This window comes from Octodon degus, unplaced genomic scaffold, assembly GCF_000260255.1.
Source record: "Octodon degus isolate 3935 unplaced genomic scaffold, OctDeg1.0 scaffold00024, whole genome shotgun sequence".
Taxonomy (NCBI): Eukaryota; Metazoa; Chordata; class Mammalia; order Rodentia; family Octodontidae; genus Octodon; species Octodon degus.
In genome coordinates this window covers 17,973,976-18,001,324 of record NW_004524600.1, presented here as the reverse complement: position 1 = coordinate 18,001,324, position 27,349 = coordinate 17,973,976, and the positions used below count along the sequence as shown (strand labels likewise).

The window sequence follows — 27,349 nt, the reverse complement described above, 5'->3', positions numbered from 1 at the left end:
CACTGTGTAACCAGGTAAAGTGGTAAAATAATCCAGGCGTCAGTCAAAGACGTTTTGCTGACTATAATTCTGATTATATTTTTGAACAGGAATTTAAGAGATATTACTGGAATTAAATATATATATAAAGAATTTTCTTTGCCTAGCTTAACTACTCAAGCTGCTTAAATTCCTAAGTATTGTTTTAATTGCTAATAGATATATTTGTAATTCAGTTGTCATTAGCTTTTTCAAAGAGAATTTGCAATGTTAACTGTGTAATCTATCTCTTGAAATTGGTATCTTGTTAATGAGTTTTTAAAAATGTAAAACCTTTTTACGGTCTTTGTCTTTTGTTTTTAGAGCCTTTCTCCCCATAAACAAATATTTACATATAATAAACTTTACATATCTTGCAGCCTGGCTTGATTGGTTTTTCCTGTAGCTATTGGCTGTTGACAATTAGCTACACTCCTAAATTAGAAAAAAAAAAAAACGTTCCCGGCTCCCTCATGCCCCCTCCTGGCCATTACTGTCCCCACAAAAACTAGTGTGACCTAGAAACTGCTTTTTGAGTGCAACCACTTTATGGCTTAAAGCTTATATGCCTCAGTTACATTCAAAATACTAAGCCCTTAATTCTAAAGCTAATGCATAGCATTCTGAGGCCTATAATATGACAGAACATATTTCTGATGTACATAGGTCCGAATTCTGTCTATTCTTGGCCACCATGATCCAGTTGTACACAATATTTACTTTTAATTAACAGTACAAACTAGAAATGAGTTATTCATTATTGGAAGTTCTTTGAAAAGTACTCTGGTGGCTTCAGTCTGACAGGGCTGGCTTGTTTTTCACTCTAGGGTGAGGGTGGGTAGAGAAAAGCCTTGAGTTCGTTTGCTCATCCAGGAATCCTGTGGCTACCTCCTACCTACTGCGGAACCAAGGCTGCGCGGGCAGCCACACAGGGACGAGCTGAAGCGCGAGGAGTTGATTCCGTGAAGCTTCAACTACGGGATCCGCCTGTCAGACAGACCTGAGTCTTCAGCTTCCTCCACTGCCATGTAGGGAGGAAATGAGACTGCGTGAGATAGTGTAGCTCCCTGGAAGGAGGCACTGCTCGAGGGTCCACCCTGGTTCTCAGCTGCCCTCCACTGGGGCAGAAGAGTCCCTCCCAGGGTCAGGTCCTGGTCTCCCATACACACGGACTCCTGCATCGCTTAAGACAGTCCTTTTTTTTTTTTTTTTTAAATGGGGAAAAAGGTATGTATTTGGAATTAGCCAGCTGGACTCAGTTTAGATGATCCCAGTTTTGTTGGTAACATCCAATGCATCATAACCGGGAGCCAGTGGAACAGATGCCATCTTCTCCCCATCAGGCCTGACTAGGGTATTGACCTCGGCAACATCGATGTCATAGAGTTCTTTACAGCTTGTTTGATATGGTGCTTATTGGTTTTGATACCCACAGTGAACACGAGTGTGGTGTTGTCCTCGATCTTTTTCATGGCTGACTCTGTGGTCAGGGGGAACTTGATGGCATAGTGGTCAAGCTTGTTTTTCCTGGGAGCTCTTCCGAGGATAATTGTGCTGCCTCTTAGCCACAGTGTCTTGGAACGGGGGAAGGTGGGCGACATTCAGATCTTCTTGTGGCTGTGGATGCCTTTCAGCACTGCCTTCTTGGCCCTCAAAGCTTTTGCTTTGGCTTCAGCTTTGGGAGAGGCGGGGGCTTCCTTCTTCACCTTCAGTGCCATCTTGGTAAAAAGCTTAGGACAGTCTTTGGTCAATTCCAAAACACAGACCTGACTTTCCTGCACATCAAACAATGGCATCTGGCCCCTAAGATACAGGTCACAAGGATTTCAGATGAATTCAGCCTGGATTTCAGCCTGTGATTCTCTCACTGAAATTTAGACAGGCAATATGGCCTCATTTTCCCAGTTACAGTTTCTGAGTAAGAAAAAGATTCAGGGAATTCTGAAGGAAAAAATGGTTCTGGAAAAGGGGGGAAAAGGGAGAGAAGCCTCTGGGAGTGATAGTGCTGACAGGAAGGCTCAGGCCCCCAAAGGTGGTAGAAATGCAGTAAAGATCCTACACATTCTATGTGAAAAACACAGCAAAATTATGGAAGCCATGGAAAAGTTAAAGTCCAGGATGAGACTCAGTGAATTGGCCACACAGTGTAGTGGAGACAAAGCCAGGCAAGGAGGTGACTTGGGTTGGATGACCAGAGGCTCCATGGTAGGACCATTTCAGGAAGCAGCATTTGCCTTGCCTGTGAGTAGAATCGATAAGCCTGTGTTTATAGACCCACCAGTTAAGACAAAGTTTGGATGTCATTTTATTATGGTTAAAGGGAGAAAATAAAATTATGTGAAAGATAGAAGAAAAAGATGCAGGACTAAAAATTGTACGCTGTATAAATGACTACAGAAAGTTCATTCACCTTTCAGAGGATGGGGACAAGGATGAACTGACTCACCACCTCCTAACAGCTGTGCACATCTGTGTGGGCGAACCTATGGCACATGGGCCACGGCGGTCTGTTTGTGATCACCAAAAGCTCTAGAAGGTTCGCCATCACTGGTACATGCCAATGGTGAAGGAATGAACAGGTGGCTGCTGTTTTGGCCACGATAGGTAAATGATTGAGGCCCTCTGCTCATTCTTCCCCAGGGTGAGAGATTTCTGTAAGCTTCCTCCCTCCACTTCAGGTTTCCCCCTCCAGAATATAGGACCTGTGTAATGCCTCTTTGTGAGACAATTCTATGTAGGGGAACACTGAAAAGAGGTATGGTTACTAATAATGGCTTAATAGTTATTGGGTACAAATATCAAAGCTGAGATTTCACAGCTTCTTGTTTTCCTGTAATGCTAGTAATGTTACTAAAATGGAGAAGGCATTCTATGAAAAAATAAAATAATTTCATGGCATAAGAGGGAGTCACAGTAGTTAATACACTATGAGTTATAATCTTACAAGAATGGCCACAATGTTAAGAGTACAAGGCATAAATAAAAAAATCTTATTCTTACAAAGAAGAAACAAAAGCACAAATCTTTCTCTTCAACAAACTAAGAAGGGCTGGGGAGATGGCTCAGTGGAATAAGCACTTCCCTGGCAAGTGCAAGGGTCTGAGTTCAATCCCCAGTTCTAAAACAAAACAAAACTCTAAGAAAAGCTAGTATAAATGAAACAAATTAATATATATATTAAGAATATAATTTAAAATATTTTAGTTTATTGATACATATGTATAGTATATAATGTGTACATTCCTCATGGGAAGCTGGTACATGTATTGTCTTAGTTATTTCCTTGTTGCTGAAACAAAATCCATGACACTTGTAAGTTAAAAGAGAAGTACATTTTAGCTCACAGTTTGTAGAAATTGCAGCCCAGAGTCAGCTGGCTGCAAGGCAGTTGCAGGACAGTACAGGAGTGTGGCAGAGCAGGTGGAAAGCAGCGAGGCAGCAAGCCTCCCTTTCCCTTGTAATCCTTTCAGGCCGTAAGCCTATTGGATGGTGCCAGCCACTCTCAGGGCGGGCCTTCCCACCGTCCACACCCAGGAACTATGCCAACCAGTCCGTGGTCTCAGGTTGTTATCCCACATGCCTTAATCCATTTTTATATACCCTCAATCCAGCCGCCTCTGACAAGCCCAACTACGAGCACATTAGGTTCTGGGGGAGATCTACATATAAACCATAATGTGTAGAGAAGATATTTTAATTCCTTTTTGCTCCCTTTTCCCTCCCTTACTCCTCCTCCCCCCTCCCCCATCTTTTTTTTTTTTTTTTAGTACATGTTTACAGTACATAATGTTTACGACATTCCTTAGTGTGGAGTTGGTGTACATACGTAAAGGATCCCAATTCCCTTTCTCCATCCTTTATCCCTGCCTTCCCTCTGCGCTCCTCCTGTTATCTCCCTACCACCTCTTACCTTTCATTTTGCTATTTTTACTCTGGGTTTTCATATAAGAGAAACTATGTCATAGTTCAGCTTTTGTGTCTGATTTATTTCACTTAATGTTTTGGTCTCGAGTTGCATCCATTTGCCTATGAATCCTTCAACTTTATCTTCCTTTGTGGCAGAGTATACTCCATGCTGTATAGATACATTTTTATCTGTTCATTTGCTGATGGCATATACGTTGCTTCCAAGATCTAACTACTGTAAATTGTATTGCTCTAAACATGGGTGTGCGTGTATCCTGTAATATGATGATTTTTTCAACTCATTTGGGAAGATACCTCGGAGGGGGTTAGCTGGGTCACAGGGAATTTGTTTTCAGTTTTTGAGGAATCTTTACACTGATTTCCACAGTGGTTATACCAGAGTAGGAGTTTATTTTTTCCCACATTCTCACCAGCATTTGTTATTTGATAGTTTTGGTTTTTTATACTATTCATATTCACTGGGATAAGATGGTATCTCCACTGAGCCATCTCCCCGGCCCCTAAGATGGTATCTCAATGTAGTTTTTTTTCTTTTTTTTTTTTTTCAGAACCAGGGATTGAACTCAGGCCCCTGTGCTTGCCAGGCAAGCACTTATTCCACTGAGCCATCTCCCCGGCCCCACAATGTAGTTTTATAGGGCTGGCCAAATAGCTCAGTGGATTAAAGTGCCTGTAAACAGGCACAGGGGCCCGGAGTTCAATCCCCCAGCCTGCCATGCTGGCTCCGCCCCTGGGGCACGCTGAGACAGCCACTGAGACTGGGCATGTGGCACACGCCTGTAATCCTAGTTCTTGGGAGGCTGTAAACAGGTGGATCACTATGAGTCTGATCTAGTAGTGAGACCGTGAACACCCTGTAGACACTTCCATTAAATACAGAAAAAAAAATGTAGTTTTAATTTGCATTTCTCTTATGAACAGTGATATTGAACATTTTTTCATGTATTTATTGGCATTATATTCTTCTATATTCTGTTCATTTCAGTTGCCCATTTCTTTATTGGGTCTTTTATTTTGGGGTGTCTAACTTTTTGAGTTCTTTATATATTCTACATGTTAGTCCCATGCTTGAGGAATAGCTGCAAAACCTTTTTCCCTTCTGTGGGCTGGCTTTTTTCGGGAGAGGGGTGTTTCTTTTGTTGCATGTAAGCTTTTGAATTTGATATGATACCATTTGTTGAGTTTTAGTACTACTTCTTGGGCCATTTAGGGTTCTGTTCAGAAAGTCCCTGCCTTCATCAATATATATCTTCAAGAATTTTGCCAAGGGCTGGTGAGATAGCTCAGTGGACTAAGCACCTGCTTATGCAAGCTCAGGAGCTGGGGTTCAATCCCTGGCACCACAGGCTGCACAGGACCTGGCCCTGGTGCACTGAGCTGGCCAATGGGACCAGGTGTGGGGTTGCATGCCTATAATCCCCACACTGTGGAGGCTGAAGACAGGAGGATCATTATGAGTCCGATCTGCATAGTGAGACCCTGTATCATATATATATATATATATATATATATATATATATATATGAGTTTCGCCTAGTTTTTTTCAGCAGATTGTATGTTTTAATATTTTTTGGGGGGTCCATTTTAGTTTAGTTCATGGTGAGATATATGGGTCTAAACTTAGTTTTCTGCATGTGGATATCTAATTTTCTCAGCACCATTTATTAAAAAGACTGTCTTTCCTCCAATGTATATTTTTGTCCCCTTTGTTGCATAGATTATTTTATATAGACTAAAGCTGGTTAAAATCCAATGCTCCTAAGTAAATGATACTAGTACACCAATGAATATTTCACAAAAAGTTTCAAATATTAAAGTAACACTACCCTTAAGTGCCTATGAAATGTCCAATTTTTTTATTTCTTTATTTAATTTATGTTGTTATATATTTGGTATAGGGTCTAACTACACAGCTTGGACTTACAATGATCCCCCTGTTTTCAGCCTCCCTGGCACTGGGATTACGGGTGTCCACCACCACCCCCAGTCTCATTGGCCAGCTCAGTGCTCCCACGAGTGGGCCAGCACAGCATGTGGTGCAGGAGATCGAACCCCGGACCCTGCGCTTCCCTAAGCAGGAGCTTAGTCCACTGAGCTACCTTGCCAGCCCTGAAATGTCCAATTTTAAAAACACTTGGCCTAAAGATTTAAATCAGACAGCACAAATAAAAGGTTGATGTATTTAATAATTTGGTTTGAATAAAGAGGAAAACTGACGGTCGGAGTGGTGGCTGGAACGACGGACACTTCTGCTCTGCTTGGTGGCATTCCTGGCAGGGCTGCCCAGCTGCAGGACTTCAGGGAGCCGGCTGAAAGTGGAAGAAAAGCTGCTGCTTCAGAACTGTACCGGCTCTGCACTGGGAACGTTAGAAATCAGGTCTCCTTAGAGATACCAGCACTTGCTTTCCAACAGTTTCCAGTCTCAGACGAGGTGGCAGGTGGAAAAGAGGACCAGGTAGGGCCTTCACAGTTGAGGAATCATTCCCTTTTTCTATTACAAATCAAAAACTAAGCACCTGTTCAAAATGTAAGTTTAACAAAATTACTTTTGTTTGTTTGTTTGTTTTTTCTTTTGTGGTACTGGAAGTTGAGCTTGGGGCCTTTGAACTGTGTTCTATCTATTCCTTTCTTTTCTTCTTTCTGTTCAGTACAGGCTCTTGCTAAATTGCTAACTCACTCAAACCTGGCTTGGCTAGACATTGCTCCTGCCTCAGACTCCTAAAGAGCTGGGGTTACAGTTGTGACCACCATGTCCAGCTTACCACTGCGGTTTAAGAGCATCTATTTTGTTATTCTAGTGCAAGCTTTGCTTGCAATGGATCCTTTCTCTTGAAGGTTTAGTATGATCAGCAGAACTCGCGCTAGGGGAGGGTGTGTTTTCTTACCTGGTGTCTAGGAGTTAATCTTTTTTAGATGATTTACTAAATCCTAGTCTGTTTGCTCCAGAAGCAGAGTCCACAGCCGATCCTTTTCAAACATAAACAGATTCCTTGTTATGTCAAAGCAGAACATTCCCATGGGGGGGGGGGATTGTGAAACCCTCACATTGGATTCCAGCATGGCTTTTGCTTTTTCTTGCTTATTTTGCTTTGTCTGTATAGCTATAGATGAATATGCACTTTCCAGCTTGGGATAAATAATAAGGAAAACAAAGACTGTCCCAGGTGATTTTCCCCCACTGCCCTGTAGCTCTGTGTTTACCTACAAATTCACACTGCCACCTCAAGTGGCCCAGTAGTTATATGATACAACCTCAGCATCCTTCCCCACTCCTGGCCCAGTTTGCAGAATGTACCCTGAATATTTCACGTCTTCATGATTCTTTGCCAGGCCTCATGCCGGAAAGCTTCTGATAAGCCTTACGGAGCAGAAGCTGCCTTCCCTCTAAGGGATTATGTCTGTCCAGTGAACTCATTTTGTAAACAGTATTCTTGGCCTCTGGGCAGCAGGACTGTTAGGTATGGAGATATAGGAGTCTGCAGATAGGAGCACACTTGTACTGTGGCCTGGTTTGACCACATGATTGAAAGAATTCTCAGAAAAGCTATTCTTTGTAGAAATAAACAAGTTGCCTCTGTCTTGGAAGCCTCCTTCTTAACAATCTGTGTTTTATAAAGAGGTAGAAACAAAGAAATTATAAATTAAAGAGCCAGAGGATAGGGAAGAACATTTGCTTTTTGTTTCACTCAAACATAACCCGTTTTCTCTCTGCCAAAGGATCAGCAATGGCCATTGTAAGCCTCATGGTATTTTGCTGCACGACTCAATTATGAGACGAAGGGATGCCAGTGCAGGTAAATGCTTAACAGTATAAAGGCAGAGCCCACAGCAAAGCTCTGAAAACCAGTTTACCAACTGTCCAAAGCAGGGAGGGGAGATGGCTCAGTAGAATAAGCGCTTCTCTGGCAAGCGCAAGGGCCCGAGTTCAATCCCCGGATCCACACACACACACACACACACACACACAAAGCCAACTGTCCAAAACAACACAGGCATAAATCTAGAGCTATCTGTCATAGTAGCTTTTCTTTCTGCATAAAGATGCAGAGATGGAACTTAGTGATCGCATGTTCCAAGTATTTAGTTGGTCTCACACAAAAACCTCAAGAAAACAGTCAATGGTCACTTGCTATCTTCATTGCTTTTTCATTGTGGGACAAAATACCTAGCACCAACAAGTTAAAGGAAGAATGGTTGGTTTACTTTAGCTCACAGTGTATGAAGGTTTCTGTCTATAGTTGCTTCCAAGGCAGGGCGACATGGCAGAGGAGAAAGAGGCACGAGCAGGAGACAGGAGCCTTCCTTCTTCCTTTCCCTTTTTATTCTATCCTGACTACAAGCCTATTGGTTGGTGCACCCACACCCAGAACTATGCTAAGCCAATCAGTGGACTGATCCAGTGTCACACACCCATGATCCAGTTGCTGCCCCAAAGCCCCACCCATGAGTACATGAGGCTTTGTGGGAATGTCTAGGTAGAAGCTGTAATACTTGCTAAGTCAAAACCTTAGTGGCAGGGAATGCAAGAAGAGTCACACGTTTTCCTGAAATAGTTTCCTAGTGTATGTCTACAGTCTTGATGTTTATATGTTTGGACCCAGATTTCCCAAAGCAGAGAAAGTGTTGGGGAAACTCTGCTGCTTCATGTGACATTGCGTGTCCAAGCTTCTTAACCTCTGTGATTTCCTCATCTGCAAAGTAAGGATATAAGTACACACTGACCTCCTCCTGCTCTTTTGAGGATTAAAGGGTTCATTCATGGAGCACTTGGAAGTGTACAGTACAAGTAGGGGCCCTTGTGTATGAACAAGGGATTTACTTAATACAGGAAAAAAAGCAGAAGCAATTATCTGCTCACCTTTAAGAAAACAGCTAAATGAGTTACGTTGTGCTCATCAAATGACACTATCAAAGAATTTTTTCTGCCATAGGGAAACAGAATGTTAGGCTAAGAAAAATCAAGAATGCATAATTACATATGCACTCTGACTCTTAACACTGATTGAAGGGAAGAAGGACAGAGAAAGAGCAGAGAGAGATAATTTCTAAAATAAATAAATAACAACACTGGCTTGTGGGAGGCACAATAACTCCAGGCCTCCAATCCTATTGCAGGTGGGTTTCCAGGTTCCTCCTCCCCTCCCTCCAATGAGCTAGGCTCCTAGTTCTTACCCCGCCTATTTCCCATAAGTCTCCTGCTATGCCCTGGAGGTGGGACTTCCTGTCATAGCCCGGTTGCCTGGTTACTCGCGCCTTTTACCCGCCGACGTCATTTCTCTATGCCTCCACTATATATACGCAGCACCTCCCCTAAATAAATGAGACTTGATCAAAATCCTGTCTTGTCTCCATTCTTTGCGTCTCCTGTCCTTTGTCCCCTCTTCAATTCCCTGCTTCTCCCCCAGGTGACCTTCGTTGAATGACCCGCTGGTTCGGAACACTGGCTAGGATGGTAGAATTATACCTGATCCTTATACATTCCCTTCCATTTCCCAATATCTTTTAGAATAAGCATCAATTCTTACATAATTTTTCAGATGCTATTTCCCTGAAAAATTCTTGGCAAGCCACCTTAAAATGGGCAGAAATGGCAGGTTCCTCAGCCATCGCTGCTCAGCTTGGGCAGGTATGTGTCACACGGATGCTAGAAGAGGTGACACTTTCTTCGGTGCCTCGGTCCCCTCCTAACACTGTGGCTCTCCCATACTAATTTAAATTTCTCCTTGCACCTCAGTTCTTTCTCATTCTTTGGCCAAATGAACTGTGTGTTTTCAGAGCTTGGTGGAACCCAGACTGCTCTATAAGCAGGACAGTGAGGATGCTTCAATTCTGGTTCAGCTGTGCGGGGATTTGTTTTGGTTTGGTTGTGGTTTCTTTTTCATTTCCTCTATGTCTCTGTTTTTTCTCTTTCTTTTCCCATTATCTTTGCTCTGTTTTTCCTTTCATCTAATATATATATGGATAAAATATCCCATCTAGATATTGGAAATGTCCTTATATATGCAAAAGAAAGTGAGAATTAACTAGCGCTTTAATCTAAACACCATAGTACCTTTCGTGGGCACATGGGCACGTCAGGGTAGCACCACCAGGATTGTGTGCAGAGATTCTAAAACTGAACTAACGCTCAAACATATGAGCAGGTTCTGCATTCTCTGGGCCTCCCTCAGTCCCCAGTCACTGTGTACTGCCCTCCCTCTGTGCCCTTTCTCAGACTCCCCTAAATGTTTTCTCGAAGGCCCTCTCTGCTAGTGCTCTACTCCAGCTATAAAAATAATTCCAGCACAGGCAGATTTCAGTTCACCTCTGGATCCTTTTCTCTCCTTCTCACTGATTTAGCTCTCTCCTTTCTCTCTTCCCTTTTCCACCCCCACCCATAGAAGTACAGTACAGCCTACAGGGGACATTGCTAAAGCAAGTTTTGCTGCACATGACTGATATATGATTTGATCTATTGGCATTGGTATAACCGGCAGGGAACCTTTCCTTGCAACAACACAGTGAGGGAATCCAATGCTATTAAGTTGAGTAGGTGAAAGAGGCAGAGAAATACCAAAATGCAGCTGAAGTCAAAATCACTAACAAGAGATGTCCACACTAATAGTAAACTTCATCCACGCTAGTTGAATTTCAACCCTCAGCGTACATGCGCGCATGCGCACACACGAGAGGAAAGGAGAGAGAGAGAGAGAGAGAGAGAGAGAGAGAGAGAGAGAGAGAGAGAGCACTCTAGAAATATGAGAAAAGAAGGCAACAAAATTCTTTTAAACACTCCAAAGCGATCCAATGGATATTGATGGGGAGGAAATAAAATACCATTTTCCCCTCATCCTTTGTTCGGAGCACTCTCTGTACCCTTTAAGATATCCACCCGTCTTTTTCTTTTTAGATCTCAGTCCTTCACTTGAAAAATTTTATTGTATGAAAAGTTCTACAGGTCAATACATTTAGAGGAAAATGAGTATTTAGCCCAACAGAGGAAAAATAATCAAGATTTTAGGTTTTTTTTTTTTCTTTTGTAATTCTGTGAAAGATGAGAAAAAAATCATAAAAAGCAGAATTTTAATGTGAGAACATTTTTGGCTGTGATCATTCGTTTTGGAGGCAGTGGGAGTTTAGTGTGTGCAGAGTCCGTTTCCCACATCTTTCCTCAAGTATTTTCTATTTTTATCATACATTCCCTTTTTATCAACTGTAGGTTATTTAAAATAAATTGCTACAACTTCATGGAAAAAATTTAAAAATAAAAAATAAAAGCCTAATGGCTGATTTATACAGAGTGAAAAAATAAACAAACAAACCAGACCTATAAAGTTTTCCAGGAACTCCAAGATGATATGACTAAAAACATAACAGACTTAAAAGCAAATACACGAAGAAATGTTCAACATCACTAGCCATTACAGAAATGAAAGTTAAATTAAAACTGAAATTCCATCTTAACCTGGAAAAAAACAGCCATTGTCAAGAAATCAAATTAAAAATACTAGTGAGGCTACAGGAGGAAAAGAACCCTGCTACACTGTTGGCAGGAATGTAAACTAGATAGCAACACTATGGAAATCAGTATGCAGATTCTTCAAAGAGAAAACCTAGAAGCCCCATTTGACCCAACTCTTCCAGAGTGCATACCCGTATGTATAACAGCGCAACTCACAATGGCTAAACCTTGGAAGCGGCCTACGTGTCCATCAACAGATGAATGAATAAAGAATATGTAGTATTTACAGAGGGTGGAGTATGATGCTGTAACGGTAGGCTTGAGTCATCTGTGGGAAAACAGATGCACCTTGAAACCAGAATCTTAGGTGAAATGAATCAGACACAAAGCTTAAACACTGCATGGCTTCTCTTACATGAAAAACCAAAATTGTTCATAAAGAGCAAAATAAAAGGTAGATAATTGGAAATAGGGAGAGCGATTTTTCTCGAATGGGAAGGAAATCAAGAGATCAAAGAAAAAGGGAGGGAGGGAAGGAAAGAGGATGAAAAAAGGAATTAAAATGTTCTATGCAGGTGCCACCTCCACACAGGCATATTAGGGTTACATACTGTCACCATGTACTAATAGAGAAAGATCAGAGAGCTTAAATCTGCAAGTAAAGACTAGCTGAACTAACCCAATGAAACAACACATGAATGACCAATTTAGGAAAGAATTAGAGATCATAAAAAGGTACCACATTGTAATCCGGGTGATAAAATATTCTGTGGAGAGTACGGACAACAGAAGTAATGACTCTGAGGACAGTGTCAGAACTAGAAGACAGAGCTGATAGCAGTGGCTGTGTTCTCAGTGATACCTTAAAAACAACAAGGGCTCATGGGAAATAAATCCAACAGCTGTTAGATGATGCAAAGCAGACTAACAGTGGGCAGAAATTAAAGGAGGACACAAGTTGCATAAAAAATCTTTTTACAGAAATAATACTAGAAAATTTTCCAAGTAGAGGGGAAGAATTCTACATACAAGTAAGTTAGGCATGGAGAACCTCAAACAACCATAATCAGAAAAGAACTTCCTGGTATTAAATAATAGGCAAAATCTCAGAAGTCTAATACAAAGACAGATTTTTAAAAGCAGTTAAACAATAAATAGCCTATAACCTAAAGTAGTTTAGATATAATTTCTCAACACAAATCTGAAAGGCCAGGAGATCTTGGAGGCAAGTTCTTCAAGCCACAAATGAAAAAAGTTTCAACCCAATTTACTTTATCTTTTATTTTTTATGTTTTTATTTTATTTTTTTTAGGGTTTTATTTTTTATTTTTATTTTTTTTAAAGTACATAGCTTTTATTACTTTATCTTTTAAAACAATCTTTCAGACTCAGTGGAGAAGTAAGAAACTTCCTTGAAAAAAAGCACCTTAAGAAATTCATGACTGTGGCCAGCCAGATAGCTCAGTGAACTAATAGCACCTGCTTAGACAGCTTAGGCAAGCGCAGGGACTACGGTTCAGTTCCCAGCACCATACGACATGCCAGCCCCACTCCCAGGGTGGGCTGAGCCAGCCACAGAAGAATGAGAGAAAGAAAGGAAGAAAGAAAGAAAGAAAGAAAGAAAGAAAGAAAGAAAGAAAGAAAGAAAGAAAGAAAAAGAAAGATTCATGACTATAAAACTAGCACTAAAAAAAAAAAAAGATTCAGGGATATCTTGGAAACAATGAAGACACCAATGCCACAGGTTTTATTGGAATAATATAGCACGTAGGGTAAGCATTTAAGCAAAAGGGAAAAATAAAGACATCAGCAACCATAAGGAACGCAATGACAAAATCATTAATACATTCCAGTAGCATCTCTTTTTGTTTGTTTGTATTTTTTTTAGGGAAGGGTCTACAGGGTGTTCAGGGTCTCGCTACTGGCTTGGACTCCTAGTGATCCACCTGTTTACAGCCTCCCAAGAGCTGGGATTACAGGCGTGTGCCACCAAGCCCAGTCTCAATTGCTATCTCAGGGTACCTCGAGGGTGGGGCCGACACTGCAGGCCTGGGGATCAAACCCCTGACCCCTTCGCCTGCTTGCAGGTGCTTTAATCCACTGAGCTATTTGGCTGGCCCTCTCCAGTAGCTTCTCTTGATGCAAATGACTGTAAGGCCTCTATCAGAAGACATACAATGGCAGAATGGATTAAAAAGCAAAACCCATTGGTAGGCTGCATGTAAGAAACACACTTGACCTTTAAAGATGCTCAGAGATTAAAACCAAAGGATGAAAAATAATTTTCACACAGCAGGAGCCCAAAAGTAAAGCAGGAATAGTTTGCCTATTTTCAGCAAAGTAAATGTCAGGCCAGACAGGACAAAGAAGGTCATTATGTACTAGGAAAGGGGACAGTTCACCCAGAAGAGAGAGCGAGTGTAAGTACATATGTACCACACACCAGCATATAAAACTTCATAAGACAAATATGATATTGTAAGGCACAAAAATCAGGTAAGCATTAAAAAAAATCATGATGGGGCCGGGGAGATGGCTCAGTGGAATAAGTGCCTCCCTGGCAAGCTCAAGGGTCTGAGTTCAATCTCTGGTTGTGCAAAAACAAAACAAAACAAAAAAAATCATGATGAGAGATTTCAACACCTCACCTTCACAAATAGGTCAACTAGACAAAAATCAGCAAGGAAATATCAGACTGAAACACACTTTCAAACAAAAGGATATAATAGATCTGTAGAATGTTTAACCCAAAAACACATTCTTTTCAGCAACACATGGCACTTTCTCCCAAATAGACCACCTACTAGGTCACAAACCTTGCTTAGATAAAGATAAAGGAATTTTTAACATTCCATACATATTATCAAAGCATAGCTCAAGGAAGCTAGAAATTAGTGGCAAGAGAAGCTACAGAAATTATGTAAGTGCAGGAAGATTAAGCATTACACTCCTGGGTAATCAATATGTCACATAAGAAAACAAAGAAATCAAATATTTCTTCACATGCCATGACATGCCAGAACCTAGGAAATCTAAATAAAGCTGTCCTAAGGGGGAAGTGTAGGGCTGGGAGTGTGGCTCAGTGGCTAAGTTCTTGTCTTGCATGGCCAAGGCCCTGGGTTTGATCTCTAGTACCACACACACACAAAAAAGCAGAGAAATCCCAAGTAAATAACCTAATTATGCCCTCAAGGGCCTAGAAAAACAAGAACAATCCAAACCCAGAATTATTTAAAAGAAGAAAATTATAAATATTAGAGCAGAAATCACTTAAATTGTAATATATATATATATATATAGAATCAATCAAAAAGCTGGTTCTTTGAATGGATAATCAAAACTCTTAAACTTACCAAGAGAAGAAAAGAAAAACATCTAATCATTGCAATTAGGTGTGAAGAAAAGAGACCAAAATAGACACCTCCAAAATCCAGAAGATTGTAAATCACTACTTTGAAAATATGTACTCTAATAAATTGGAGAATCTAGAAGAAATAGACAGATTTCTAGACACAAATTACCAAAACTAAACCAAGAAAATATAAAAATACTAAGCACTCCATGAAAGTGAAGCAGTAACTAAAAATCTACCAAACAAAGCTCAGTAACCAACAGATTCACTGCTGAATTCTGTAAGAACTTCAGGCAAGATCTAATAAGAATACTTTTCAAATTTCTCAATGCAATGGAAAGGGAAGGGGTACTGACCTTCAAACTCAGTCCTGGGAGCTAGTATTACCCTAATACTAAAGTCTGACAAAGATTTAATGCGAGAGAGAAAGACAGAGACAGGGACAGAGACAGACAGACATAGACAGAGAAAGAGAATTGCACCAATCTCTTTCATGAACATAGATGCAAAAATCCTCAAAATGACACTGGTAAACAGAATGTAACACAGCTTTAAAAAATTATACATCATGATCAAGTGGGTTGCATCCCAGGGATCCAAGGATGGTTCAAGGTACATAAATCAATAAGTGTAGTACATCACATAGACAGAAACAAGGACAAACACTACATAACCATCTCCATAGATGCAAACAAAGCTATAGACAAAGTCCAATATCCATTCCTAATATAAACCCTGACAAAACAATGGAGCACTACCCTGACATAAAGATGAACTTGAGTCATTTTCAAAAAAATGGGAGCACCTTGAGCCCATAATGTTAAGTGAAATGAATCAGATTTAGATAGTGCATGGTTTCTCTTCTATGAGAAACACAAAGAATTGATAAAGTACAAAATAAAAATAGATGAATAACTACTACAAAGACAACAATATGCAAGGTATTAATTATTGTAATTGTCCTACTAACCTGTTTTGAAACTGTCTCAACGCTACTTCTTTCTCAATAAAATTAATATATAAAAAAACAGATAATAGGAAGCAGAGAGATAGATCTTTTTCAGAAGGGAAAGAAAAAAAGGCACCAACTCTCCACAAGAAATGTAACCATTATGTACTACAAACATGTTCTAATAAATAAATGAATTTTAAAAAGCATGACAAAAAATAGGCACCAAAGAACTTTATTTCAATAAGATAAAAGCCACATGTGACAACCCAATGACAAACAGCATAATAAATGGGGAAAAAGTTGAACATTTTACCCTAAAGTCAGGGACATGACAAGACTGTTGATTCTCAGCACTCCTGCTCAGCACATGGTGGTACTTTATTCATGAGCCTAATTCTGGCCGTGATTCTGGTCACAAACCAAACTGGATGAGAAAGGATCAAATTCAATGGTAAGGTTTAAATCAAGAGGAAATTTGATTTGGTTCTGGTTCCTATTCCTTTCCAGGATCATGGCAAGAAGTAAGTTCGGGAACCAAGGTACCACTATAGTGCTGGAAGCCTTCGTCAGAGTTATCAGGCAAGGAAAAGAAAATGATATGGGTAAGAATGAAAAAAGTCAAACTATCATTATTTGTAGAGGATATGGTTCTGTGCATAGCAAGCACTCCCAAAATTCACCAGTCTCCTAGAACTAATAAGTTCATCAAAGTACTAGAATACAAATCAATATATGAATATCAATAGTATTCCTGTACCCCAACATTGAACATACTGAAAAAAATCAATAAAAGAATATCATTCACAACAGCTGCAAAAATTTTAGATACTGAAGTATTTAACACAGAAGTGAAAGAACTCTGCAGTGAACACTTTAACACTCTGAAGAGGAAGACTGGAAAAGATAACAAAAATGGAAAGAGACATTTCCTATTCCTAGCTCTGCAGAATTAATGCTGCCCAAATGGTCACATTACCAAGTTTTATAGATTTAATGGAACCCCAACCAAAATACCGCATTCCTCACAAAATTGTAAAAAGAAAGAAAAAGAAAAAGAAAGCGAGAAAAGAAAAGAAAAATTTATACAGAGCCAGAAGAAATAGCAAAACCAATCCTAGGCATGAAGAGCAAAACAGAAAACAATATAATCCCAGATCTCCTGTATTGCCACCTATCTATTCCTTGACAAATCAACAGAAAAAGATAAATCTGAGCCATTTGTAGGAAAACAGATGCACTGTGAGGCCATCATGCTTAGTGAAATGGGGCAGACATATAAGCTATATCCAAAGCTTAAGTGATAAACCTGGCATTGTACTCACAAAAATGGACACACAAGTAGATGGAACAGGACAGATGATGCAGAAAGAAGCCCAGGCACGTGTAGACATCTGGGCTTTGAAAAGGGACCCAAAACACATGCTGGAGGAAAGATGGCACATGGTGCTGGGAAAACTCATTATCGGCGTGCAAAGCGCCATTGAATGTAGGCTCACATCTCTCACCAGGCACTAAAATAAAATGAAAATAGATCAAAGACCTCAATATTAAAGCAGAAGCACTGTATCTTCTGGAAGATATCATCAGGGAGCCTCTCGAAGGCAGAGGCTCAGGCAAGGGCTTTCTGAGCCGAACACCGATTACACAAGAATAACGCCAAGGACTAACAGATGGGATAATGTTAAATTGAGAAGCTGCCATGTGACGGGAAACACATACACAGGGAAGAGTACTTGACAAAATGAAAAGAAGTTTTGCCAACTACTCCTTGGAACAGAGGACTAATATCTTGAGTATGTAAAGAACTCACAAAATCTAGGCTCCCTGAAATAAAAGACCCAATAAAAGGGAAGCAAAAATGAATGGACACTCCTCAGAAGAAGAAATACAAATGGCCATGTCTCGGTTACTTTTCTTTCACTGCTGGGACAAAATGTCTGACCTCCAGAATGAAGGAAGGAAATGTTTATTTAGATCACAGTTAGTGGAGGTTTCAGTCCATACTCAGCTGGCTCCAAGGCAGAGCGGCCCACGGCAGAGGACAGCAGCTCATGGTGGGAGAAGACAACAAAAGCAGCAAGAGCAAAGGGCGGAGCCACAGAGAGCAAGCCACTTTCCCTCCCTTGTGCTGTACGTAGGCTCCCTCCCCAGGGTGAGTGTAGCATGACTGATTCATTCAAGAATGAATCAATCAAAAATTCTAGAAGCCTAGCCCATGACAGCATGAGGCTTTGGAGGGACATCTAGACATGAACCATAACAGTCCAATAAGCACATAAAAAATGTTCAACATCTTTGGTCATTAGAGAAATGCAAATTAAGATAGTAAGGTTCCACCTTATTCTGTAAAAATAGCTATCAGCAAGAACTCTCAAAAGAACAAATGCTAATGAGGCTGAAGAAAAAAGAAACCCTTCTACTTGTTAAAGTGTAAACTATTGCAACCACTGTGAAAGTAAGGAAGGAAATGTCTTAAAAAACTAAAATTAGAAATCCCATTTGACCCAGTGCTTCCCCTTCTGGGTATCTTCAAAAAAAACAGATAAAGAAATCATGTTATAGTGATACATGAATAACCATGTTTATGGCTACACAACAGGGAATAGCTAAAATAGTAGAAGCATCCTCTGTGTCTATCAACAGATGACTAGAAAAAGAAATGGAGTACTACTCTGCTGTAAAGAAGGATAGGTTTGAGCGATTTGTAGTCATTTGAAAATAGATGTATCCTGAGATCATCATGCTTAGCAAAATAAAACACAAGTCTGAATATTGCATCCTTCTCTTATATGAGAAATCTAAAGTATAAATATTAAAGAATAAAATAAAAGGTAGATAACAGGATACAGGGAGATCCTTTTTTAAATGGGGCATCTAGTAGGAGAAGGAGGATTTGTGGAGTGGACTTTCAGAGCAGGGGGCTGAGCCACACTGGGGCCCACCTGAGCCATGACCAGGACAGCTGAGGGGCACTGTGCCAGGACAGGGGCAGGGCAGAGTCCTGAGATGCAGAGCCGGGAGTGCTGAGGTCAAGGCAGTGATGGTGAACCTTTTAGAGCTTTTGGTAACAAACAGCCAGCTGCAGCTCACGTGCCATAGGCTTGCCCCCACTGTTCTCCAGATCAGCCCCTCTGCAAAATGCGCTCAGCACCTTTCTCTCATTGACCTGATGGACAGAACCTGGCTTTCTTCTATCTGGATGAGCCTCCTTGGCCAACAGCCATCCCACCGTCTTAGTGTTCTCCTCCAAGCACCCTTTTTATTCTTTGCATGGTGTTATGGTTCATGTCTAGGTGTCCCCCCAAAGCCTCATACAGGCATGGGGCAGACTTATAATGGAGCTTGTGATTAACTCATGATCCACTGGGATTATGGGTGGGAGCGCTATACCCAGCCTGGGGCGGATAGTCCGAATGCAGCATAAGGGAGACAGACTTGCTCTCTGCAGCCACTGGTGCTGCTACTCCTCCCTTGCTCTCTGCTCTTTGCTGCTGCCCCGAATGGATGCTCTCTGCCCTGTGCCGCTCTGCCCTGGAGCCAGCTGAGGATGGACTGAAACCTCCAGTAACTGTGAGCTAAATACACCTTTCCTTCCTTCATTTTGAGTGCCAGGTATTTGTCCCAGCAAGGAGAGATGAGTAACTGAGACATATGGCTACACTGAGAGGTCCCTAAATCTTTCCATTCTGTTTTCCTTTTGATTATAAATTCTACTTTTAAGTCTTTGCTCTTTTCTTGTTTTACTATGAGTAAAAGAAGCCATGAAGTACCTTGAATATTTGCAGCTTAGATATTCCTTTGCTGGATATCTTAGTGCAGTGCTGTTAGGTTCAGCCTTCTGTAAAGTCCTAGAACCCAAACAGAATTCCACAAGTCCTGTGCAGCTGTGTAGAAGGATGCTCTTCACCCTCATTTCCAAGGCCTGTTCCCTCGGGCCTGTGTGAAACCTCCTCAGGATGGCCCCTATTGTCTGAATTTCTGGATTTTATGAACATTTTGACCATGACCTCTTTCCTACAGCCACACACGACCTGACCACAGATCTACATCTGGAGAAGCACCTTGATAGGCCATGTTACCATGTGACCATCACAGAGACTGCACACACACACCTGGATGACAAAGTCAGTCACTCTGCGGGCCTCTTGATGTGGTGTCAACATGCACCCGGCTGGTGCTGAGGTACTGAGGCTGCCTCCAGGACACCAGAGCAGACTGTCTCACAGAAAACTTTTTTTAATAAATAGAAGTAAGCTATAGAATGCACAGTTGGAACATAACGGGGTAACCGAATCACGTATTGTCACTTGCTAGTACCAGGTACCATTAATAATACAACTGGCAGTGCAGTAGGTCTGTTGACACCAGAAGTGCCATAAACACATAAGAGCTATGCTGTGCTACAGCCTGTGGCAGCCACATCACCCAGTGATGTGAATTTCTAGCTCCCTTGTAACGTAGGGCACTGCTCTGTCCATCACTGACTACAACATCTGTGGGGTGTACGGCTACAACCCCAAATGTGATCCAGGTTGTAGTGGTTGATACATGTGTGTCCACGTGGCTGGATCTGCTCCATGGTTCCACACTCTGGGATGTGGGGAACCCCACCCCATGGGGTGGGGAAGGTCCCATCCTAGAGTGTGGAGGGGCCCCTCTTAGGGGCAGGAAGGACCTGCCCCAGAGTGACTCAGCACTTAAAAGGTATATAATGGGTTGAGGAAGGCTTCTGCACCCCACTTCCTTGGAGGAGCTTGATCAGCACAGCTGTGCCACTTTGGAGGAGCTCCGATCTTCAGAGCAACCGCCATGACTTTCTCGGAGGAGCTCGGATCTTTGCAGTTCGTGTGGAAGGAAGAGACAGAGGTTTGATGGACGCTACAGCTGCTGCTCCTCCTCTGCTCTTCACTGTTTCCTGCTGCCATCTGCCTTAGAGCCAGTGGAGTATAGGCTGAAACTTCCACTAACCGTGAGCTACATAAACCTTTCCTTCCATCATTTTGGGTGTTGAATATTTTGTCCCAGCAACAAGTGAAAAGTAACTGAGACGTGGCTTTCCCTACAGCTTGTGTTTTCTGAGTCCTCACCAGAACTGCCCGTAAAATTCCACTAACAAAGTATTTTCTAGCTTTCTCCTTCAAGTTCCGCCAGCCTCTACTAGTGCCAAAGCCACTCTCCAAAGCCACATTTTCAGAGATGTGCCCCTTACTTATTTGTTACAGCAATAGCGATACATTTTGGTCACAGTTTCTGTGTTGCTCTGTGCTGTGCTACTATAACAGAATACTCAAGGCTGGAAGCATGAAACCAAGATTGTTCTCTTATAGGTCTGCAGGCTGGGGAGGCAGAGGGCATTTCTGCTGCATCATCCATGGAAGAAGGGTGAGAGCGCATGCATGATAGAGCAGAACGAACGGCGCTAAGCTCACTCTGTAATGTAAATAACACCTGTGATGACTGCGCACACCCTCGGTGAGGAGGGCAACCCATTTGCCAGGGCAGAGCCTGGACACCTGAGCGCATCGTGAAGGCCACATCTCTCAGCATGGCTGCACTGGGGATTAAGCATCGAACACATTCACTTTGAGGATTACATTCACCTGTGGCAAACCCTCATGTTATACAGAGCCTCATATTAACACAGCCCAGACAAAGGAATAGATGCACCAGGTGAGATTCAGACCCATGCCTGGCCTGTTCACAGCCGTGTGTGCACTTGGGCTTTCTCCCAGGTCTTGAACACTTCCTAGAATGTGCTGCTGCTTCCCCCTCCCCCCAGCGCTCCAAGTGAGCTGTTTCACTCATGAAAACACACTTATCCTGGTGATTTATTTTTTATGTGTAAGTGAGGGCACAGGCAAGAAAAATAATTTAAAAAATAAAGCAAGATCCAGCCAAGGCCAGGCCCAGTGAGTGTGTGGGAAGCTTCCGGCTCCCATGGGCCCGGGGGAACTCTCTGGACCAAACTCAGGCAGGCTGCGTGAGTGAGACGCTCTGCCATGCCCTGGGGACCCCCCAGACCCAGCACAAGCGCAGGCTCGGCCAGTGTGTGGGAGAGCTTCCTCACTCCCCTGCGCTCCCTGGGCCAGGGGCACAACAGAGGGGCACAACAGGTTCACTTCCAAGGGCTGCAGCAGGAAGGAGCTGAGCACAACAGCTAGACCCAAACCAAGCACAACTGGATAAACTCAAACTTAATAGATCTGCACCCAAATTTCAGTAAGTGCTAAGGTTATAACTGCACCAAAGCTCTACACCAAAGGTCAGAGGTCAGTGCTATACAAAATGACAAAGAGAAGGAGAAAAATGCAATCTCAAGCCTCGGGCCCACCCAGAATAAGTGCAGAGGACACTAGCTCAGCTGAAATGTACGAATTAATAGCGTCTGAAGTAAAGAAACAATAGCAGAAAGGTATAGAGGAACTCATATCAGAGTTAATCTCAAATAATAAAAGAAATCTCTGAATTACTAGAATTGGAAGAAAAGAAACAACAGAAGAAAGGTGTAGAGGAACTTAGGTCACAAATAATCTCTGAAATTAAAAATAAAATCTCTGAATTACTAGCTTCGGAAGAAACGAAACAACAGCAGAAAGGTATAGGGGAACTCAGATCAGAATTAATCTCTGAAATAAAAAAAGAAATCTGAATTAGTAGCATCTGAAGTAAAGAATGCAGAAACATATAGAGGAAATCAGATCAGAAATAATCTCTGAAGTAAAATAATTAATAACTGCTTCTCAAGAAGTCACATAAAAAATAGAGATTAGAAAAGCGACAGATTCCTTGAATGAGCAATACAGGAAAGAAATAGATCGCATGAAGCAGAGTCAAAGGGATATAGAGAAACTTAAAATCTCAATCACAAGCTTGCAAAACCATTTGAGTGAAAGTGAAGATAGAGTTTCAGATCTTGATGCTGTTACAGCTAGTGAAAAGGTAAGAAAAGTTCTCTTAAAAACAACAAGGATTCAGGAAAGAATAATCCATCACCTGCAAGACGATGCAAAGATGAACAACGTGAGGCTAATAGGCATCAACGAGAAAGAAGGAGTCAATACCAATGATATAAAAAGAATATGGGCAGAAGTAATAGCAGAAAACTTCCCAAATATGAGGAAGCAATCTGACATTCAGTTAACTAAAGCATACAGAACTCCAAATAACATCAACCCAATTAAAAAAACACCGAGACATATAATAGTCAAGATCCCAGAAATCCAGCACAAGAACAATATACTAAAAGCCACTAGAGAAAAGAAACATCACATTTAAAGGAAAACCAATCAGAATAATGGCAGATTTCTCTTCACAAACCATGAACACAAGAAGAGCATGGAGCAGAGTTCTTCAAGTCCTCTATGAAAACAGATTCCAGCCCAGACTACTATACCTTGCAAAACTCCCTTTCAAGTTTGATGGAGAAGTGAAATACTTCCAACACAAAGAACAATTAAAGAATTTCATGATGACAAAGCCAACCCTACACAGACTATTGAAAGATGTTCTAGAGAGGGATCAAAATGATCAGAACTCCACGAATGAGACCAGAAGGAACCCACTAAATAGGCCAAACAATTACACACAGGAAAAAAAGGAGTAAACAATAGCAAGTAAATAACATGTCAACCATAAATCAATACATCTCAATTATAAGCATCAACGTAAATGGACTCAATTCACCAATTAAAAGAAATAGGCTGGCACAGTGGATTAGGAAACACAATCCAACAATATGCTGTATATAAGAAACACACTTAACTCAAAAAGAAATCCATAGGCTGAAAGTCAAAGGATGGAAAACAATACTATATGACCCAGCACCTCAGAAAAAAGCAGGGGTAGCAATCCTGTTCTCAGACAGTCTCAACTTCAGATCAAAAATGATTACATGAAATAAAGAAGGCCACTATATAATGGTTTGGGGAAAAATTCAAAAGGAAGAGGTAACACTCACAAATGTATATACACCAAACATAGGAGCACCCAACTATATAAGATGAATCTTAATGGACACGAAAAATCTAATATCCAATACCACAATCTTAATAGGAGACCTTAACACCTCCTTATCCCAAAAGGATAGGTCAAGCACACAAAAAATTAGCAAAGTAGCAGCAGAACTGAACCAGAGCTTGGAACAAATGGACTTAGTAGACATATACAGAGTGTTCCATCCAAAAACAGCTGAACACTTATTTTTTCAGCTGCACATGGGTCATTTTCTAAAATAGACCACATACTGGTCCATAGGTCATGCTTAAGCATATGCAAGAAAACAGAAATTATCCCATGCATATTATCTGACCACAGTGCAATAAAACTGGAAATAAATGAGACAAGAAAACAAAAAAGCCCCCAATATACATGGAAATTAAATAACACCCTATTCAACAACCAATGGGTCACAGATGAAATTAAAAAATTCAACAATATCTAAAATTCAATGAAAATTCAGCCACAACTTATCAGAACTTATGGGATGTGAAGAAAGCAGTTCTCAGAGGAAAATTCATAGCTGTGAACTCACACATTAGGAAAACAGAATGGGAACAAATAAACACCTTAATGATGCACCTCCAACATCTAGAAAAGGAAGAGAAAACCAAACACAGAGCCCAAAGATGGGAAGAAATCATAAAGATTAGAACAGAAATTAATTCAATTGAGATGAAGAAAACAGTTCAAAGAATTAATGAATCAAAAAGCTGGATCTTTAAAAGATTAAATAAAATTGATAAGCTCCTATCTAACCTCATCAAAAAGAAGAAAGAAAAAATTCAAATACAAGCAATAAGGAATGAAAAGGGTATAATTACCACAGACCCAGTGGAAATTCAGAAGATTGTCAATAGCGACTTTGAGAAGCTTTACTCTCACACAATAGAAGACACAGAAGAAATGGACAGATTCCTAGAAAGGTACAAATTATCAAAACTGAATCAAGAAGATATAACAACTCTCAATAACCCAGTAACAGCCAATGAAATATGAAATGTAATAAAAAAAAAAAAACCTTACTGACAAAGAAAAGTTCAGGTCCTGATGGATTCACAGCTGAATTCTACAAGAAATTTATGGAAGATATAATCCCTATACTCCTCAACTCTTCAATGAAATTGAAAAGGAAGCAGTCCTCTCAAAATCATTCCTGGAGGCAAATATTATACTGATACAAAAACCAAGGAAAGACACAATTAAGAAAGAACTACAGGCCAATCTCCCTCATGAACGTAGATGCAAAAATCCTGAGTAAAATCCTACCAAATAGAATACAGCAAATCATCAAGAAGATCACACACCATGACCAGGTAGGATTCATCCTGGGGATGCAAGGATGGTTCAATATTCAAAAATCTATAAATGTAATGCACTATATCAATCTAAAAACCACATGATCATTTCAATTGATGCAGAAAAGGCTTTTGACAAAGTCCAACACTCATTCATGTTCAAAATCCTACGGAAAATTAGAATAGAAGACCTCTACTTCAATCTGATAAAAAAAAATCTATGGCAACCCAATAGCTAACATAATTCTAAATGGGGAAAAACTGAAATCTTTTACTCTCAGATCTGGTACAAGACAAAGATGTCCTCTATTACCCCTCCCATTCAATATAGTCCTGGAATCATTAGCTAGAGCCATTAGACAAAGGAGAGAAATAAAAAGAATAAGAATAGGCAAAGAAGAAGTTAAATTATCATTATTTGCAGATGACATGGTACTTTACTTGGAAGACCCACAAAACTCCACCAAGAAGTTACTAGAATTGATACATGAATTCGGTAGCATAGCAGGATACAAAGTCAGTACCCAAAAGTCCTCTACATAGATAACAAACACACTGAGAGGGAAATTGGAGAAACAATACCTTTTACAATAGCACCATGGAAAATGAAATACCTTGGAATCAATCTAACTAAAGAAGTCAAAGATCTTTTAAAGGAAAATTACAGTACTCTGAAAAAAGAGATTGTAGAGGATTTCAGAAAATGGAAAGATATTCCCTGCTCCTGAATAGGAAGAACCAACATTGTGAAGATGGTCATACTCTCAAAATTACTGTACAGGTTTAATGCAATCCCTATCAAACTACCACCAACATACCTCACAGACCTAGAGAAATTGTTCCTAAAATTTATTTGGAAACAGAAAACACCTAGAATAGAAAAGGCCAATCCTGGGCAACAAAGACAAGGCAGGAGGCATTACAATTCCTGATTAGAAATTGTACTACAAGACTACTGAGATAAAATCAGCATGGTACTGGCAATGAAACAGACCTGAGGATTAATGGAATAGACTGGAAGATGCTGAAGCCTCTCCAAACACGCTCAGCCACCTTATCTTTGACAAAGGGGTGAAACATACTCACTGGAAGAAAGATAGCCTCTTTACAAATGGTGCTGGACAAACTGGATCTCTATATGCTGAAAACTAAAACTTGACCCACTCCTATCACTATGCACTAAACTAAAGTCAAAATGGATTAAAGATCTAAACATTAAAACAGAAACACTAAGTCTCCTGGAAGAGAAAGTAGGAGGAACTCTTGAAGACATAGGGGTAGGCAAAGAGTTCATGAACAAAAATCAAATCACATGGGTAATACTTGAAAGAATTAAGAACTGGGACCTCCTCTTGTTGAGAAGTTTTTGCGCGTCAAAAGAAATTACCAACAAAGTGAAAAGACAGCCCACAAATTTGGAAAAAATCTTGACTAATAAGCACTCAGACAAAGGCCTGCTCTCTAGAATTTATGAAGAACTGAGAAACATTAGGGCCCCAACATTTAAAGGCCCAATCCTAAAATGGGCATCCGAGATGAATACACACTTCTCAGAGGGTGAAATTAAAGAAGTGAATAAATATATGAAAAAATGCTCCACATCACTAGCTATCCATGAAATGCAAATTAAAACAACACTGAGATACCATCCCACCCCAGAAAAAATAGCTATCATAAGGAAATGAACCAACAACAAATGTTGGAGAGGCTGTGGGGAAAAGGGAACCCTTGTCCACTGCTGGTGGGAATGCAGACTGGTGCAACCATTATGGAAATTAGTGTGGAGACTCCTTAAGAAACTAGGACTGGAAATCCATTCAAGCCAGCTATCCCCCTACTGGGAATTTTCCTGGAGGAACTAAAAACGTCATATCATACTGATATATGTGTACCTATGTTTATAACAGCAGAATTTGTGATAGCCAAATCTTGGAAAAAACCAAGATGCCCATCACCTGAAGAATGGATGAAAAAGATGTGTTATTTTTATACAGTGGCATACTACTCAGCTATAAAGAATGATAAACTTGAAGTGTTTATATTTAAGTGGATGCCACTTGAAGATATACTCATAAGTGAAATAAACCAGACCCACACGTGTAAATATTGTAGTCTCCCTAGTATAAGAACTCAAAAGAAGAAATACAAATAGAAAGGTATAAAACAATTAAAAGGAAAGTGAGAACTTGAGGATTGGACAACAAGGAGAGGGCAAGGAGAAAAGCTGGGAAAAATGACAGGGGCAAAGCCATACATTTATATGCACAAGATGCGTAAGGCAATGATCCTGAGAATCCTCAGCAGGTTTTTGAAACTAGCAGTTAATTGGTAGGATTCTCACCCTGACTAACTATATATGCTGATAC

General features: G+C 40.7%; 1 protein-coding gene across 2 annotated transcripts in view; it reads right to left on the bottom strand.

Annotated features, from left to right (window-relative positions):
* Positions 1–6,126: 6,126 nt before the first annotated feature.
* Zc2hc1b (zinc finger C2HC-type containing 1B) overlaps positions 6,127–27,349 on the bottom strand; it is a 68,753-nt gene continuing 47,530 nt past the window's right edge. For both annotated transcript variants that reach the window (XM_023712261.1, XM_023712262.1), the window contains exons 7-8: positions 6,831–6,912; positions 6,127–6,254 (exon numbers count right to left, since the gene is read on the bottom strand). In XM_023712261.1, coding sequence (XP_023568029.1) covers positions 6,845–6,912 — 68 coding nt within the window. In that variant the 3' untranslated portion in view covers positions 6,127–6,254; positions 6,831–6,844. The remainder of the gene's footprint in view (positions 6,255–6,830; positions 6,913–27,349) is intronic.